The 17,911-nt window shown below is 43.3% G+C and overlaps 1 protein-coding gene across 1 annotated transcript in view; it reads left to right on the forward strand.

Annotated features, from left to right (window-relative positions):
- Positions 1-575: 575 nt before the first annotated feature.
- The window catches only part of LOC121442623 (protein phosphatase 1 regulatory subunit 3F-like), a 49,123-nt gene continuing 31,787 nt past the window's right edge, over positions 576-17,911 (forward strand). The window contains 2 exon segments of the mRNA XM_041644229.1: positions 576-725; positions 16,506-16,586. Coding sequence (XP_041500163.1) covers positions 700-725; positions 16,506-16,586 — 107 coding nt within the window. The 5' untranslated portion in view covers positions 576-699.

Below are 17,911 nucleotides of genomic sequence, written 5' to 3' on the forward strand. Positions count from 1 at the left end.
TGGCATATATCCTTGAGGAATCCAGAGAAATGAGTCAAACCTCAAGCGCCCCTCCTCCTGCAGAGCAGGTCTTGGGCGGGGAAGGTCTCCATGCTTCTTTCTCTGAGCTAGCTGCGACCTCATCCAGGCTGCCTTCCTCGGAGGACACCGCCCACCCCTCCCCGCCGCGTTAGACCCCGCCCAACCCTCCACACAGCGTTTGGCTCCGCTCACTCCCTCTCGGCCGCTTTCGGCCCCGCCCAAGCCCCGCTCGGCCGCATTCGGCCCTGCTCACTCGCTTTCGGCCGCTTTCGGCCCCGCCCACACCCCCGCTCGGCCGCGTTCGGCCCGGCTCACTCGCTTTCGGCCGCGTTTGGCCCCGCCCACCTTCTCCAGGCCGCACTAGTTCCCGCCCACTCCCTCTCAGCTGCATTCGGCCCCGCCCATGCCCCCCGCTCGGCTGAGCTCGGCCCCGCCCATCCTCCACTGTCTTGGCTCTTCCCAAACTCCTAGCGCAGGCCTCGGCGGAGGGGCGGGGCGGCCGGGAGGAACCGCGTTCTGGAGCGGGAGGGAGATCCGCCACGGAGTTACGGGAAAGTTGGTCCGAGTTCCCGGGAGTTTCCCGGTGTGCTCCCCCGTGTTCGGCCGGTTGCTCCCAGGCTCCTTTCCTCCCTACCTCTCTCACGGTCCACTCGACCCCTCTCTCTGCCACCGGCCGCCATGGAGCAGCCGCCGGCGCCCAAGAGGTAATGACAGCGGGAGCGGGATGAGGACGGAAGCCGCGGGGCGGGGGCGGCTAGGCCAGGCCTGCTGCGACCCTGTCCCCGCCTGCTGGGCGCCGAGCGGAGCCTGGCCCTGGCGCCCTCGGCCCAGCCGTTCGCGTCCTTCCGCGAGGCCCGGGGCCCCGAGGGGACACCGAGTCTCCGCTGCCCACAGCTGACGGGGTCTGGCGCGCCGCAAGTCGAGTGGCCAGCGCTGGCCTCCCCGCCGCTTGTGGGGCTTAGGAGGGTTAGAGTGGCACATTCACAGAACCTGGAGACTTAGGGCGAAGACATCAGTGCACGCTTTTCTTTCGTTCTCTCCTTTTAATTTTTTATTTTTGGTCAAGTTCTTCATAATATAATAAACCCTTCACCTTCAGAAGACGGATTGCTTATTTACAGTTTAAGGAATTAAATATATTAATAGTCACGCAGAATGCAACACACTATGAATATTGTCGCAATGACAGGTGCTTCTCTCCCTCTCAAGTTCTAAAGAATTTATGGATACAAGATTGGAGGAATGTTAAGTCAGAACCCCTCCCTCATACAGTTTTGCATGTAAAAATAGTGGCACTTTGGTATGCTATGTATTGTTTATGTTTAATCTTGGACATGTTGGATGCATATGTGTACAGCATGTTTGAACTAATGATTTCAGCGATCTTAGGAAGCTCAGGAAGTGCCCATCGATAAAAGTTCATAACGAGCTCTGCCCCAAGAATGAATCAATTAATTGCTTGATGCTGGATAAAACATCGAACCTCACTCTTCCATTTTTAATTTGCACAGCTCTCTCTAGAGAGCCGTGTGGTGAAGAGTAGACTTCTTGTGCTCTGATAGCCAGAGATCTTTAGATGCGAAGTGTCAGACTCATGAGCATGGAACAATTAAAAAGGTGGGGACTTTGAGAACAAGTCTGAATTGTGTGATTAGATACGTGAGCCTTGGGGCCTGGAAACCATCTGTTCACGCGCAAGTAAAAGGGAGGCTGTGGACAGGTTCCCAGAAGGGACAGGCTATCCATCTGAGCCCTGGAAGCAAGTCGGTTGATGGATTCTTTATAACATGTTATTGGTGCCTGTCGGCTAGGATTCACCAGGTACTCCCCTCCCCACCAGTAACATAGAAGAAAACATGAAACTTAGTTTTTTCTTTCTGTAAGAAAGAAAGGGCAGTAAGGGATGTGTGTGTGTGTGTGTGTGTGTGTCTGAAACCATAGCATAGGCCGACTTGAATGACTGAATCGAAGTAGAACCTCTTTATTGATTAGCTCTGTTGTAAATTGTCAGTTTCAGTATAGCTGTAAGAGAATACATGCACTTGACATCGGTGAATTCCGACCATCAGAAGTTGTGCTTGGTGTGATAAGTTCCGTGGTGGTTTATACTTTAGAAAGTGGTGGTTGCCAATAAAACAGACTTATTTCTAGCTTTACATTTTTTTTCGGAGACTCATCATTTTAATCTAGGAATACAATTCTTTTAGCTCTCTTTTTTTTCCTCCCCTCCTGTGTTGCTAGTTTGGATGGGTTGAAGAATTCCCGCCTTTTACACAGGAGTAGCCGGAACTAGAAGGATAGATAGTTCTTGCCCAGGAAAGCAAGTTTTATTAAAAAAATTATGTTTTGTTTATTTAGTGTCCTCGTTTCCCACCAGTGCGTGTGTGCATGTGCTTGCATGCGTGTGTGCATGTGTGTGTGTGTGGCACTCGTGTGTGTACACTCTTGTGCATGTAAGCCCATGTCTTATGTGTAAGTCAGAACAATTTGGAGGAGTTGCCTCTCTCCTTTCACCAATGTGAATCCTGGGGCTTGAACTCAGGTCGTCTGGTTTGGTGGCAAGTGCCCTTACCTACTACTGAGATATTTTGCAAAGGATATGGGATGCTAATCTTTTGTATCTTAATATCTCAGTGTTTTTCATAGCATTTGCAGATTCACGATCTTTATGCTCACACCAACTCTATGGAGCAGACCGGGTTACAGAAAACATATAGATATATAGGTGAAGATACAACAGGTTTGCCTGATAGAAGCCGGGGGTCACTGACGGGGAATTTCTGTGCTGCTCTTTTGATCATCGCAGTCTAATAATAGAGTATAGCTGCCATTTTTGAAGTGGTATAGTTTGCCAGGAAATTTAAACATTGTGACTGGGGCTTTTTTTTTCTTCTTCTGAGACTCACTAGGCTGTGCATGTGTCTGTGTACTTGTACAAAGCAACGGAGAAGGTTTATGCACCCTCGACCTTATGGTCTGTCATTGACTGAAACAGTATTATGTAATGTGATCGGTACATCCTCCTCCTTTAGTTAGTCAGTTTGAGAAATAGTAATCCTAATCCTACCACTTACACTAGTTCCAAATTCAAATGTCATCGCCAGTAAAAATCTATCATGGGAATTAAACGGGCTCGCTTGTCAAAAGCACTTAGTAAAGTGTTTCATAGTGTATTAGTACTATGTCATTGTTAGCTTGTGTTTACTCATAAATGAAGCTCAGAGAGATTAAGTAACTTGGTTAAGTAAGAGTGCCAAAATCCTTAGTCTGATGGGCTGCTAAGGTGGTGTAGTCCATTATTACGTAGAGTGGTACCTTTTATAATCCTGTAACGTAGTGGTCATCTTTTCTGCAGCCTCTGGACCCTCTGCTCACCTTTTCTTCATCTTGGTGAGGGTGCCGTGCATCCTTTCTGCCTGGAGTAGCGCCCGCTACCCGAGCATTCAAATGTGTTCTCATGGTGCTGTGTTTGTTTCCCCTGCCCAAGCCCACATGACCAGTTGCTGCTGCTCAGTTGACATTTTGGTTATTTCATGTGGGACTAGCCCTTTATGCTTTAAAAGTTTGTGTATTAATTTTTTTCTCTCCACTTCTCATTGATAAGATGACTGCTGTGTTTCAGAGTGTCACGGCACACAGGGATTGCAGCGGTACCTCTGAACTGGCCAAGTGTGTGTTGTACTTTTCAAAAATTGTTTAATAGTTGAGACATTTTAACAGCCGAAGAGCTGTATCTGGGATAGTGGCAGGGCATGGGACCTGCATTCCAGACCCTTGCCTCCTTGCTGTCTTGTAGAACCAACACTCCATAGAACACAGTTTGCTTCAGTTTGTCCTGTGTGTCGCTTCCTTTGCTTTTCCTCCTCCATTAGAGGTAGAGCGTCGGGCATGGGGCTGGGTTCTGCCATGTAATCTAAGTCCCTCTGTTATTATGCGACAAGGTGAACCTGGCCTCATAAAGCTTTCCTGGTGTTCTTTATTCAGGCTGTAAGCCATGGGTGCTCCCAGTTTAACGTTGGTCCATGTTGTTCCTTTAGAGAAGTTTGTGTTAGCTGGTTGTGGTGTCGCGTGCCTGTGATCTTAGCACACAGGCTGAGAAGGGCAGATCACTGTAGATTTGGGGCCAGCCTGTACATAGTGAGTACCTTGCCACCTTGGACTATTGGGTAAGACAGTCTCAAAAAAAAAAAAAGGAAAAGATTGTTGTTATTGCCATTATCATTTTCTTGTGTTCTGTCTTAATGTTCTGTCAAGGCCTGCTTTATAAAGCGTCTTCTCTGGGTCCTTCTTTCTACCCCGAGATGCCTCTCAGGATTTTATCATGTGCTGTCTCCTTTTATTCTTTTTCTTTATTACAAAATTTTATGCATCTAAAACTTAGTGAGAGCCAATTTACAAAATATTTGTGTATCAGCATGGCACCCAGCTTAAGAAATGAGATATTCTGAATGTGTGAAGCCCTCTGTTGTGTGTCTCTCGGTTGCATCTCCTTGCCACACCCAGAGGATGCCGCCTGAGGTGGGCATTTGACATTTTTATACATGCCTTTATAGAATGCATGACCATGTCCTTTTGCTGTCATTCTTCTCTGGGAGCTGGAGAGTCTAGTGTGCAGCCAGGCTTTAGATTTAGCTCAGGATTCCCAGGCTGTCCCATGTGGCACCTCTCATCTTCAAATTCTCGGACTCGGTGTTCTTAGCAAGGCTGTGTGAAACATAGACAACACATGTAGCCATCCCTGTCGTTTATTCCAGGTACCACAATGGTTTCTAGATGCCCAGAGTTTTAAGTTTTGTTATACTGGACTTTAGAAACGTGAGAACTCTGATTGTTGGAAGTATATGTAGTTTAGTATAATTCTTGTCAAAGTGAGGATAAATATCCTTGCCAGGGAGACATGATTTACCAAATGTATCTTGTTCTTCAGCCATACTTAGGATTGGCAGTTATGTAAATTTAAAATTAGCTGTCAAGGGAGTAGCAGGGGAAAGTCGGTGTGGAGCAGCGGGAACAGTGGGAAGGGGAGTGAGTAGGCTCTTGACGTGCACGTTCAGGGTAGCAGACGTCTTTGAGCTCAGTTCAGCTGTAGGCATTAAAGAAATGGTATGCTGTGAATGGGTAGTTTGGGAGAAGTAAGGTTGATTGTAGTAAAAGAATTGGGGATTCAGAGTATATTTACATAATTAAAAAATGAAAATAATCTTAAGTCAGATATTTCTATTAGTGCCTGAAGCTGGAAATTGTTATATGGAATCACAGAAAGTATTCGTGTGTCCTGAATATGAACTAGCTTGTGGTGTCTGTGTGCCGGATCCAAGACTGGGAGTTAGAAGTGTAAATCTGAGAAGTCTGAGCACCCAGGTGCTGGCATGGGTGGATAAAGCAGCAGTGCTGAAGTTGATAGCACGACTGTCATGACAGCGTGCAGAGGTTGCAGTGAGGGAACTGACTTGTCTGTCCTGTCATATATTGGTTCTTGTTGTGTCCTGTTGTGCAGACTGACCGAGGGAAGAGCTAGAGTTGTCTTTGATGAACTTAGAGAACTCTTACAAAGTAAAGCAGACAACTGACTTAGGGAGAAGGGGTTAGGCAAGCTTCCAACTCCATTTAATTTTAGTCTGTTCAATTCTAACTTTTGTGGCACTGGGGACTCAGACTCCAGAGTCTCATATATGCTGGCACACACTTGTGCTGATCTATACTCACAGACCTGAAACATTCACATCCAGAATCAGATAAGTGAATAAAATAGACTTTTCTTTTTGGAGAGGATTGTCAAGGTGGAGTATTGAACACTTCCAGGGGAGCAGGCTTGAGTTGTCCATTGGGACAGTAGGCTGTTGAAATAACGGCAGCGGGGCTGCGTCCCCGGCACCCGGCCGCCTGCACGGCTAGCTTTAGCTTATGCCCCGAAATAATTACACCGAAACTGTATTCTTTTAAACACCACTTGGCCCATTTCTATCTAGCCTTTTCTAGGCTAGCTCTCGCACCTGGACTAGCCCATTTCTAATAATCTGCTGTAGCCCACGAGCTGGTTTACCAGGAATGATCTTAACCTGCGTCTGCCTGGAGTGGGAGAATCATGGCGACTCCTTGACTCAGCTTCTTTCTCCCAGCATTCTGTTCTGTTTACTCCTCCCACCTATGTTTTAACCTATGAGGGCCAAGCAGTTTCTTTATTGCTTAACCAATGAAATCAACAGATTGATATATGACACTCCCACATCAGTAGGCGAGCTGCGCCTCTGGGTGGCTTTGAGTAATGATCAGCTTATCTGCTGTTCTTTAGGAATGAGGCCTAGGCTTGGTAAACACTGAAGTAATTGTTAGAAATGTAAAGGGGCTGGGTGCTGGTGGCACACACCTTTAATCCCAGCACTTGGGAGGCAGAGACAGGCAGATCTCTGTGAGTTCAAGGCTAGCCTGGTCTACAAAGTGAGTTCCAGGAGAGCCAGGGCTGTACAGAAAAAAAAGTAAAGATAGTTGAAATGAGCTTTTCTGAAGTGATCTGTCACATGTGTTTATTTGTGTGTGTGTGAGTTACACACGTGCACATGCACTTGCACACGTGGTCCAGGACTTGGAGAAATCAAACTGGTATTGACCTGGAAGCCTCCTCCTGGAGGGCTGGCCCTCACAGATAGAAGGTGCTATGCAAGCTGCCACAGGAGAGGAGTTATCAGCAGTCCTCCATATCTCTGAAGCCTGAGAACCATAACAAGACCTGTGGACAAGTTATCCCCAACAGGGCAATAGTGGCACTTATGTCTTGGGGCTACCAACAACTGCCTAATTGGACTTAGCATCTGCTCAGTAGGAGGAGACATCATGTCTAGTGCTGTAAACCTAGCTAAGAGCCCATGGCTGGAGAGGCTGTACACCCTAGAGGAGAACCTATTACTATCATTTTCCCAAGTTACTATAATTTCCAACCTCTTTCTAAATACTTATAGTTAAGTGCCAATCTTGTCCTTGACTGAAGAAGCTGCGTTTTTGCAGCAAGCAGATGGAGGCTATTACAGAGCTTCCCAGCTGTTCACAGTTGTGAGTCCCAATGCTGAGGCTAGGTGGTAGGGAATGCTCAGCCTCAAATGGGATGCATCTATTGCAGCTCCTGCACTTAAGGCTCAGGAAATGCCATGAAAGAGGGGATGGAGAGAACCAGGTGACAGAGGACTGCTAGAGTGTGTCTTCTGCACATGATAACAAGACACTGCATTATGAACTCTCATCAGTGTGGTTACCTGCATAGGGTCTGCGTGAGACCATACCTGCTGACATGCCAGCATGGGTGGAGGAAAAGTTCACAAGGCCCCATCCCTAGATGAAGATTCGTAGATTGTCCAGAGCCATCGAGCGAGGGTTTTCCTCAGGACAAACTCTGTTTGCCCAACCCTAAGTGATCAGCACTAAGCACAGATGGGCAACAGTCAATTGGATTCGTTAGGTTGTTTGCATGTTATGTGTGTTTAATATTATACCTATGTATTATATATATATATTCAATAATAATTACAGAAGAAGAGGTTGTAAATTTGAGAGGGGGTTGGGGAATGGGGAGGTAGAAATTATTTAAGTACAGTGCACTCACCTATGATATTCTTGAATTAAAATTAAAAAGTTTAAGTTGAATCCCTCTAGTTTGGAGTGATGGGGGAAAAAGTGAGTGGTTAGAATTTGAAGACTTAAGAAAACTTAGTTTGAAAGAAGTCTTTGTTGTAATAGAGATGTCACATCAGATGACCATACATTAATGACTTTCAAAATACATTTTTTGAAACATAAATATAGCAATTCCTATGCATGTGTGTCTATATCTCAAATAGAAGTTTTATGAAATCTACTATTTTCTGATTTCTATTTTTTGTTCATTTCATTAAAAATTATGGTCTTATACCAAATTATTTTCATGATTCACTAGTGAGTTATTTATGGTTTGAAAAACCATGGCTGGTATGTATTTTAGTGCTGGTCAGGGACTGACTTCATCACCATCTCCTCATACTTGGTAGAGGTGATGACATCACCAGGGCGCCCAGACTGGTGGTTCTGTGATGACTTAAGATGCTGTGGAAACATTCTTTTAAGATTTTAGGAACGGAAAAGTTGATGGAGACCAAGGATACTCATATATAAAATTACTGTTTGGGGACTAATTCTGTATGCCCAGTTTAAGGGTAGGAAATGTGAAATGATGATCTATGATACTTGATGGTTTACAAAGGACTATGTGATGTGTGACGTTTGCTGTGAGGCAAAGGATGCTGGGACCTCAGTTTCTGACTCTACGGCTCCACCATCTGTAATGATGAAGGCTCTCGGCTCTTTCCATTTTCCTTCCTGAGAGGAAATGCATGCTCTCTGCTAGATTGTCTTTTTGGCTCCAAGCTTCCTCCTTGCTGTGGTTTTTCTTGTCTCGTATATTAGGATTATTCTAATTTCAAGAAGCTCAAAGCTTTTAGAACAAAGAGTCTATATTTAAAATGTTTTCTTATAATAACACTATAGTTTCAAGTTGAATGAATGGAAATAACAAGACATGTCTGAAGTGATGTTTATTATGTACGATGATATTAAAGTTCAGATTACTTTGAGTTTTTGAAAGTACATCAAAGATTATGTCTTAAAAATTAACTTCAGAGGAAAATGAGGGTTGCCAGGATGATAACTGATAATTAATTGTACAGTTACCATTGCTGGGTTTTGAATTTATCTATGGATTCATGTGACATCTTTGTAAATAAAGATGAATAAAATTTCCAGTACTCAGAATGTGGATACACACAAGTGTATTGGGGAAATTGTTAAGTGTTTGTTCCAAGGATGTTTTAAATATCCTATTTAAGACATAGAATATTATACAGGTCACTTTAGTTCTCTGAAATCATCAGACTGAGCGTACTATAATTAGAAAGGAATGCAAGTTGCACTTGTTGAACTTCATTGAGTAATTATATTAGTTGAGGAAGACAAACTGAAGATAACAGAAAATTTTCTGAATTCTGCCTCTCTTGAGCCGCATAATATGTTGGTTGTTCCTTCTCCCGTTTCTTGTGACACTGGTTTTCTTAGTGATCACTCATGGCTTACAGCTTTTGGACTTGGCTTCACACGTATACTTATTATTCATACATTCAGTAATTATTGATTGATTGCTCTCTGAGTGATGAGTGGGAAGTAGTGAGTATGCGCATGTGTAGGCGCGCGCGCGCGCACACACACACACACACACACACACACACAGCTGGAACTCTCCTAGGGAAGTGGAAGGAGGCTTTTCTGATGGGGTGATTTGTAGACGCAACAGGACATTGAGAAATTCAATTGGAGGGCGGCAGTGGTGGCAGCGGTGGTGCTGGTGCTGGTGGCAGAGGGAAAGCTATGCAAATGCCTGAAGGGGGATTGAAATGAGGCCATTATGGCTGGGTTGTAAATGGGAGAAAGTGGTTGGGATGATGTCAGAGACGGGCAGAGGCAGTGATGCCAGTGATGGAAGGAATGTGGATTAAACCAGGATGTTGTGGGCTGTCATTAAAGGGTTTAAAGGAGGGTTTTAAGAAACTTACATTTTAAAAAGACTATTATGTTTACTCTGGGCAGATTATGAAGGGTTTATAATAAAAACAGAGGCTGGAGAGCTGCCTCAGCAGTTAAGAACACTCAATGCTCTTGCAGGGGACCTGAGTTTGTTTCCCAGCACCTACGCAGCAGCTCACAACTCTCTGAAAACCAGTTCTATGCAATCTAACTCCCTCTTCTGGCCTCTGTAGGCACCAGGCATGCACACAATGTGCATACATTTATGTAAGCAAAACACTCAAAAAACATAAGAGTGCACACAGAGAAACAGGCAGTGGAGAGAGGAGGAGAAGTGGACAGATTTATTTATATTTTGGATTTAGAAATGAAATATTCACTGATAGCCAATGTGTAGTGAATGAAGAAGGCAGAATAAATCCTGACTTCTTGTTTGTGTTTGAGCAACTTGGAAGTTAGGGTTGGGGGAAGTAAAAGCACAGGGTTGGCAATAATCTCTGTCTTGGAATTCCACACTGCCAGAAAAATTATTGGTATCGATCTGAAGTGTGATATTAGGGGATTCCCTCCAAAGAGGAAGCAAGTAAGTAGGAGACAATGGGCACTAGCTTCGTGTTTTTTTCCCTTCTTGCTTTAACCGGATTAAAGAATAGAAGCATAGCTAACTTGTTTTAGGTATGTTCAGATGTGATGGTGACCTGCTGTGTAAAGAAGCCTTTTCACTGCGGTACCAAACACTGTACAGAACAGCTGTATTGCAGGTAAGCTGCTCTAAGATAGACACATTTCTAATGACCAGGCAGAAACACTTCTCCACAAAGTAGCCATTATGTTGGCATTCACAGAATAACTTGTAGTTACAACAGGAGCCCCTGTCCCTTTAGTCCTCTGTCCGTCTTCTCATTGATCTAAGGTTGTCTGGATTGCAGCTGCTAATGGTTAGTGTTTATTTCTTTTAATTTATTGGTGTTGCAGAATGGTGAAAATCTGTCTTGACTATTTTGATTTCATTTGATATTGGATTGTATTTATAAGCCACTTCCTCTCACTTTCTGTTCAGTTCTCCCAGTGGTGTCATTTATGCAAGCATACAGGACAGAGGCTTGCTTCTTTCCTGTTACTTCTTACGCCTGGCTTAAGGTAATGACTCAGGTCTCTTCCTTCATAAGGAAGGTGCTGTTGAGGGCGGATGGATTTTCACCTGCTGCAGTTCCTATCTTTAAGCTCAGACTGTCCCATCCTTTGTCAGTCATTTTAGGAGAGAATACAGCCCTGAGGGGCTTTGATTATTTTCTTGCCAACTGTGACAAAACACTTAAGACTCATTTGGTATATTTCCTCTTCCAGATTTGGAGTTTACCATTTTTCCAAGAAGCTCTGGTTTCTTTTTGGTGAAAAATGGTATATTAAAACTCTAATCCTGGCACTAATTGTAGGTAGGAGAACCCAGTAAGTCTTTCAAATGCCAGTACATTCTGTCAAATATGATGGCACTAACAATTTTGAGCTAGTGGTTTTAATAGGAATGGCTCTCATTGGCTCATATATTTGAATGCTTGGTCATTAGGGAGTGACACTATTAGAAGGTGTGGCCTGTTAGAGTAGGTGTGGCCTTGCTGGAGGAAGTGTGTCACTGGAGGTGAGCTCAAGCCTGGTCCAGTGGCTGTCCTTGCTGCCTGAGGATTCAGATGTAGAACTCTCAGCTCCTTCAGCACCATGTCTCTTTTTGCCAGCATGCTTCCCGCCGGGATGATAATGGACTAAACCTCCGAACTGTAAGCCAGTCCTAGCCAAATGTCTTCCTTTATAAGAGTTCCCGTGGTTATGGTGTTCTTTACAGTAATAGAGCATTGATTAAGACAGAGCTCCTTTCTGCGGATAATGTATGAATCACATGTATTTGTAAAGTTTTGAGTCAGAAGTTGGGTATGTATGGACTCATGGCACACTAGAGACTGTAGACTTTCACTGTTCTCTGTTTACTCTGATCTGAACTCCCAGTTTCACCTTTAAATGTTTGAGGTAACTACTTGGAAGTGCAGAGTCTAGAAAAATAAAAGACTTACTATTATTGGTAAGGTCAGATTTCAGGCCTTAAGGTTTGAATAGAGTTTTAGCTTGCTGTTTCTTCTGTAATTAAAAGTGTATCTGTGTACAAAGTAAATGTAGAGGACTTTAGAGTTCTTACATTTTTCAACACCTATACAGTTTAGCTTATAGAGATTGAAGATATTTTATTGCTTTGAACAAAATTTGATATGTTTTTCTAGAGATTAAAAAGATTCTAAGGAATGGAACCGCCATGGAACATAGAGAAGTGTGTAGTCAGACGTTTCTCTCACCTGCCTGTTCCTAAATACCTGGCAGCCACTTTCCAAATAATTGACTCGGAGGCTTAATATAAACCGTACATGCTGGGTCGATAGGCCAGGCTTGTTACTAGCTAACTCTTACACTTTAACCCACATTCCTTATTTATGCTCTGCTGTGTGACAGTGTTTTTGTTAGCAAGGCACGCTCATCTCCTGCTCCCTCTGTGTGGCTGGCACCTCCTGACTGCCCTCCTTCCCATCATCCTGAGTTTGGTCGCTCTGCCTATACTTCCTGCCTGGCTACTGGCGAATAAGCGTTTTATTAAACCAATCCGAGTGACAAATCTTTGCAGTGTACAAGAGGATTGTCCCACAGCAGAGGTGACCCTGGGTGACATTGCTGTGTAGTTGGATAGCACTGAGGGGTCAAGCAGAGAGATGTCTGTCTGTACAGACTGCTTGTTCATGACACCTGTATACGGCACTGAATCAGAAATGACGTGAAGGTTCTGTTGGGTGTTGATCTTGGGTGCTATTTCAGTGATGTATAAGTGGTTAGTGTTTGAGGTTTGGGGAGTAAATGAGGACTAGGTGTGACGTGAAAAGAGTGCCTTTGACAGCTTATGTTCTTCTCTCTGTGGTGGATCCATGGGCACATCATGGTGACTGTGTTAAGTGCCATATAGAAGCAAGCTCCCCTCTGAGTCAATATGTCTGTAGCCACGGCTGGCCTTGAACTTGCTGTGTAATGAGGACGGCCCCTGTGCTGGATTTACAGAGTGCATTTTCAAGTCTGTTTTGTCTATATTTTCTGGACCTACAGATTTTGGAAAATTAGTAATCAAGAAACTGACGGCAGTAAAATGCTTCATGGCAGGGAATATCTAGCCTCATGTAAGTTTCTTATAAGATATTAAAAAGGAATGATGTCACTTTCCAGCTGATTGTTAATAAAATTCATTCTCAGAAAACAAAACCAGAGTTTAGGGAGGAAGCAGAGAAAGGAATCAAGGAATCAAATCTTTTCTCTTTTAGCTCCTTGTCAGGAAACTATCATTTAATAGATTTTTTTTGGGGGGCAAAGAGCCCAGTCTGAGAGGAGACAGAGCTAACAACACTTTTATTTTCTGAAAGTTTCTTCTACTTTATCTGTTTTCTTAGGTGGTTTAGGCCATTGTAGTGGCAATAATTAACTTAGTTCCCCGAGTTCATACATTTTCTAGTGGTCAGCACATTATGGAGCATGGTGCTTGAGCATCAGAGTCAGGTAGGACTTAGTTCTGGGAACCACAGCTTTTCCGCACTGCCCGGCCAGTTATTGTACTTTTCTGTCTTAGTGTATTTGTAAAATGGTGGCTGTAATAGTACTTTTTTGGGGGCTACAGGGCAATTAAATAAAATATAAGTTGTAAAGTGTATGTTTTTGAAGATAATTCCCAAAATGTTTAGAATATGGGGTTGTGGTATTGCCTGTGTCTTTAGGGATATTCATTACTCTCCGAGGGCTTACAAGGACAGCTTTCACTTGGGTAGATAGGAGTCTAGAGATAAACATTTACTGAACGTTTATAAATTGTTTAGCTTCTGAAAAGCAAAAAGGAGCAGAAAAAAAATGACCCCTGAATTTTATTAGTTGAATAAAAATGTACTTCCGGTAGTTGACATAGAAAAGACATTTGCTGTTGTAGATTCAAGTCATATTTATCACTGTGTATAGCCTAGAGAATGTTTCTTGTTGAGAATATTTTGATTCTAAAGCCATGGCAGAGAACAAACTCAGGTCCTGAGAAGTGCTGTGTTGCGATGCCCGAGCAACATGTAGCTGCAGCCTTCAGCTTTGAGGTATGCATTCGGACAATGTGCCCGAGACTGGGGAGCTAGAACTAGCTGAATAGAAAGCCTCCTTTATGTCTTCAAAAGCTGCAACTAGGGCAAGTAACCTAAATAAAAAAATAAACAGAAAGATGTCAAATAAACATCTTAAGATTTCAGCTCAGAGCATTGGGCGAACAAGAACAAATTCAAATTAGCTGACAGAGATAGATCATAAATAGCAAAGTATAAATGACTGGAATAGAAATAGAAACTAAATACAAAAGGTCAACGAAGAGCTGAATCTTTAAAAAGACAGAATTGACAAACTCTTATCAAATTAGAGAAAAAGAACAGTCGGTTAGATGAAGAAGATGGGGACATTTCCATTGACAGCACAGAAGTAAAGAAGGTCACCGGGGGTTAGGGAAGCAGCACAGTGAATCCCACTGCCTGCGAGGATCTTAGTGACAAAGAATCCAGACCTCACAGCCTTTCTGCTGTGTTCTGTAAACACTTAAAGAACCATTGCCACTTTCCCTTAAGTTGCGACAAAAAGAATCAAGAGTAAAGGACTTGAAAAGAAAACTTCTCTAAAGAAGATACACGAATGTCCACGTCCTCCATGACAAGATGTCTGGCACCAGGAATCATACAAGAAGTGGGAAAAGAACCATTAAACACTGCTACATTCTTTAACCTTTTAAAAACCTGTGGCTGGAGAGATAACTCTGGTTATGAGCGCTTGCTACTCTCTCTTTTCTTTTTCATTAGTCCTTATGTCTTTAATTGCAAGTATTCGTTGCAAAGGGTCGTTGGTCTGGTTTGAGTCCTCTGGTTTCTGCTACACCATCAATGCTGGGCTCTCTTTGGGCTTCTATTGGATTTTCTCTTGTTGCCCTGTGTCATGGAGTCCTGCAGCTTTGATCTGCAGGAGGTGCCCCTTTAAGTGCTCCAGCAGGTTACAGATGGGGTGCATGTTGGGATGGGTCAGCGCATGGGTAGATGCAGGGTTGGTCGGCCCACTAGCTCTCCCTGGTCCTCACCACCACAGTGAGCTCTCTGGCATTGCCCTGGCTAGTTTGCCCTGTGCAGTGATGAGCAAGAGGTGGGACTGGTTCTTCTGCTCTCATGTCCTCAGGGTTAGCTCATCAACCCCAAAACCATCAGGGCAGGCTCTATGTGTTGCCCAGGCGAGATGAAGGGGACACGGGCCACTATCCCAAGTGCTGCAGCTGGTGAGGGACAGGGACAGCTCTCCTGCTCTTTAGAGCTTAGGACCAGCTCTTCCACCGGCCTCAGGTGGCAGGGTGGGGGGCGTCTCTTCCTCGCACATGCCACCATATGGCAGATGAGAGACAGTGCCAAATCTCTGAAGTCATGATTTTGTCTGGTTCACCGTCCCCCATCCCACAGCTCTACTGTGCTGCCCAGATGAGGTACAGGGCCCGCTTTCCAGCTGCAGCTGGTAAAGGGGAGGGTCTGCCGCCTTGCCTGCTGCAAGTGGCTGGGGTGAGAGGGGGTCTTGCTACTCTTTGGTTTTTAGTACCCAGATGGCGGCTCATTTCCAAGGAATGTATCATCCTCTTTTGGCCTCTGAGGGCATCCATGTGGTGCGTGTATACAGTACAGGTGAAGTACTCACATACATAAAGAGGAAAGCAAACTGTGGTGGTTTTAATAGGATTTAATAGGATTGCCTCCATAGTTTATGTGTTTGAATGCTTGGCTCTTGGGGAATTGCACTATTAGGAAGTTTGACTGCATAGGTACAATACCTTAAACAAGAATTGAAACATATACACAGTATAACAAAAATAACTTTAAATTTATATCATTATACAGTAATCCATACCAGTGTAAAATATTTGAGACTAGTGGTTGTTCAAAAGTAGACTCAACAATCCACTCTTTTATCCCATTTCTATACTATGTCTTTACTCTTTGGGGTACCTACCACCCAGCTTCCAGATCAGTCACACATGGAATCTTATTCAGTCTTATAAATGTCCAGCCTTAGCTTTTCTAAACTTAAATTATTCCAACTACCTTTTACCTCTGAGCCTTTTCCTTCTCTTACTTCTGTATATCTTCCATTCACTCTTACTCCGAGTCTGGTTGGGTGTCTGGCCCCTGATACTCTCCTCCTTTCTTGCTCCTATTCTCTCCACCTGCCAGCCCCTCTTACCTTTCTCCTGCCTTGCTCTTGGGCATTCCGCTCTTTATTAAACCATCAGGTATTCTGGACAAAGAACCACAGCTTCACAGAGTTAAACAATCGCAGCATAAACAAAAGCAACACATCTTTACATCATTAAACCAATGTTCCACAGTGTAAACAAAAGTAACCCCCTTACAATCATATTCTACAACAGTACTTCCAGCCCTAGATCAACTTCTCAACATGAAAACTTGTTTTCAGCCAAGAGTGTTGAAAGCAGGCAATGTAAAAATTATTTTAAATTAAACCATACATGAAAAGATGTTTTTTATTTAAAATACCAGAAAGAGGAAATAATAACAAATGGCAGAAAACATGAATTGTTTAACAAAGTACATCATGTGTTTTCACTTGACAAATACTTCGGAAACGTTGTCTTTGCTTAAGTTCAATTAGTAACCTTTTAGTTCTATACTAATGGAAGAGGTTTGTATCAGTGTGTGCTGCCTAGGCACATGAGGGATACCACTTGGATGGAGACTGTTTGCTTTATAGCTTTCATATTATTTGATTTTGAACACCTGATTATATGCTTATTACATTTTTTGTAAAAGCTTTTAAGAAAGTATTTTCTTTCTTTTCTTTTTAAATCTTATCAGTAAGCTAAAAAAGCTGAGTGAAGACAGTTTGACTAAGCAGCCTGAAGAAGTGTTTGATGTGTTGGAGAAGCTTGGAGAAGGGTGAGTACACAAACAAGAAAGTGTCTCTTGGATAATGACAGCATCGTCTCGTCAGCTGGAGTATGTTTGCTGGAGCTGAGTAATACCAATTCAATTTGGCAATTAATGTCAATTTTTAAAAATCAGATTATGATAGATATGGTAACACTGCCTTTTAGAGAAGTAATCTCTCTCCCTCTCCCTCCCTCCTCCTCTCTTCCTCTCCCCCCCTCTCTGTATATACATACACCCCCACTCAATTGTTTGTTTGTGACAGGGTTTCACTGTGTAGCCCTGGCTGTCCTAGAATTCACACTATAGACCAGGCTGGCCTCAAACTCATAGAGATCCGCTTGCCTCTGCCTCCCGAGTGCTGGGATTAAAGGCGTGCGCCACCACCACCCGGCCTCTACCCAAGTTTTTGAGGAAAGATACAGCCACCTCTTTCCCCAAGTGTGACTGTTATCATACTGTATGAAGTCTCTTCTGAGAGCCTAAGCAGCAGGATGTAGTATTGATTCATTTGGTTAACCATCTTCTTGACTGCTTGTGACAATGCTACTTATTTTAAACATTGTAAATTTGGGAGTGATTATTGCGTGTTTATAATGTTAGGAAACACAGGGAACCTCTATGTCTTGTTCTTTTCTGAGGAAGCAATGTCATGAGAAGACCATGGTCTCTGGGGTCAGAAGATGAAGTGTGGACCTGTTAGTTATGAGTCTGTATCCTCATCTTTCAGTGATGTGAATTATATTTTTTCTTATAATAGAGAGAGAAAAAACCTTGATGATGCTTATAAAACCCTGTCATAGTACCTGGTGTTCTTTTAGAACTCAGTAGCTGTAAACCTTGGTTTGGAGCTGATAATTAAATTACAGAGGACTTCTTTCTTCATTGTGTCTTCTCTGTAAAGTACTGAATATTTAGTTGACAGACCTTCAAGAGCTGAAGTGGAGATTAAGTCCTTTTATGTGAATGAGCATGTGGTCTTTCTCTTGAAGGGACAATATGGAAAAAAGCGTTTGAAGGGGCTTTGGCTGAAGATTCTCCACTTACTTTAGTGTTAAATGGTTCACAGTAGCTGGGTGTTGTGGTGCCCATTTGAAATCCCACTCTTTGGAATATAAGATCATCCTTGGCTGTACAGTATGTCTAAGGTCATCCTGGGCTGCATGAGATCCTGCCTCAAAAGAATCAAAAAAGAAAAAAAAAAGGTTCACAGTGAAAGTCTTCCTGGGACTTTTGCTCGATTGATCTTTTTCTCTTAACCTGAGACTTGGGCGTGGATTGTTTTTAATTTTCATGCTTGTAATTTCCTTTTCTATCTCTTTAAGCTGCGTTTG

This window comes from Microtus oregoni, unplaced genomic scaffold (genome assembly GCF_018167655.1).
Source record: "Microtus oregoni isolate MIOR12 unplaced genomic scaffold, Mior012 000092F_ref0000046, whole genome shotgun sequence".
Classification (NCBI taxonomy): Eukaryota; Metazoa; Chordata; class Mammalia; order Rodentia; family Cricetidae; genus Microtus; species Microtus oregoni.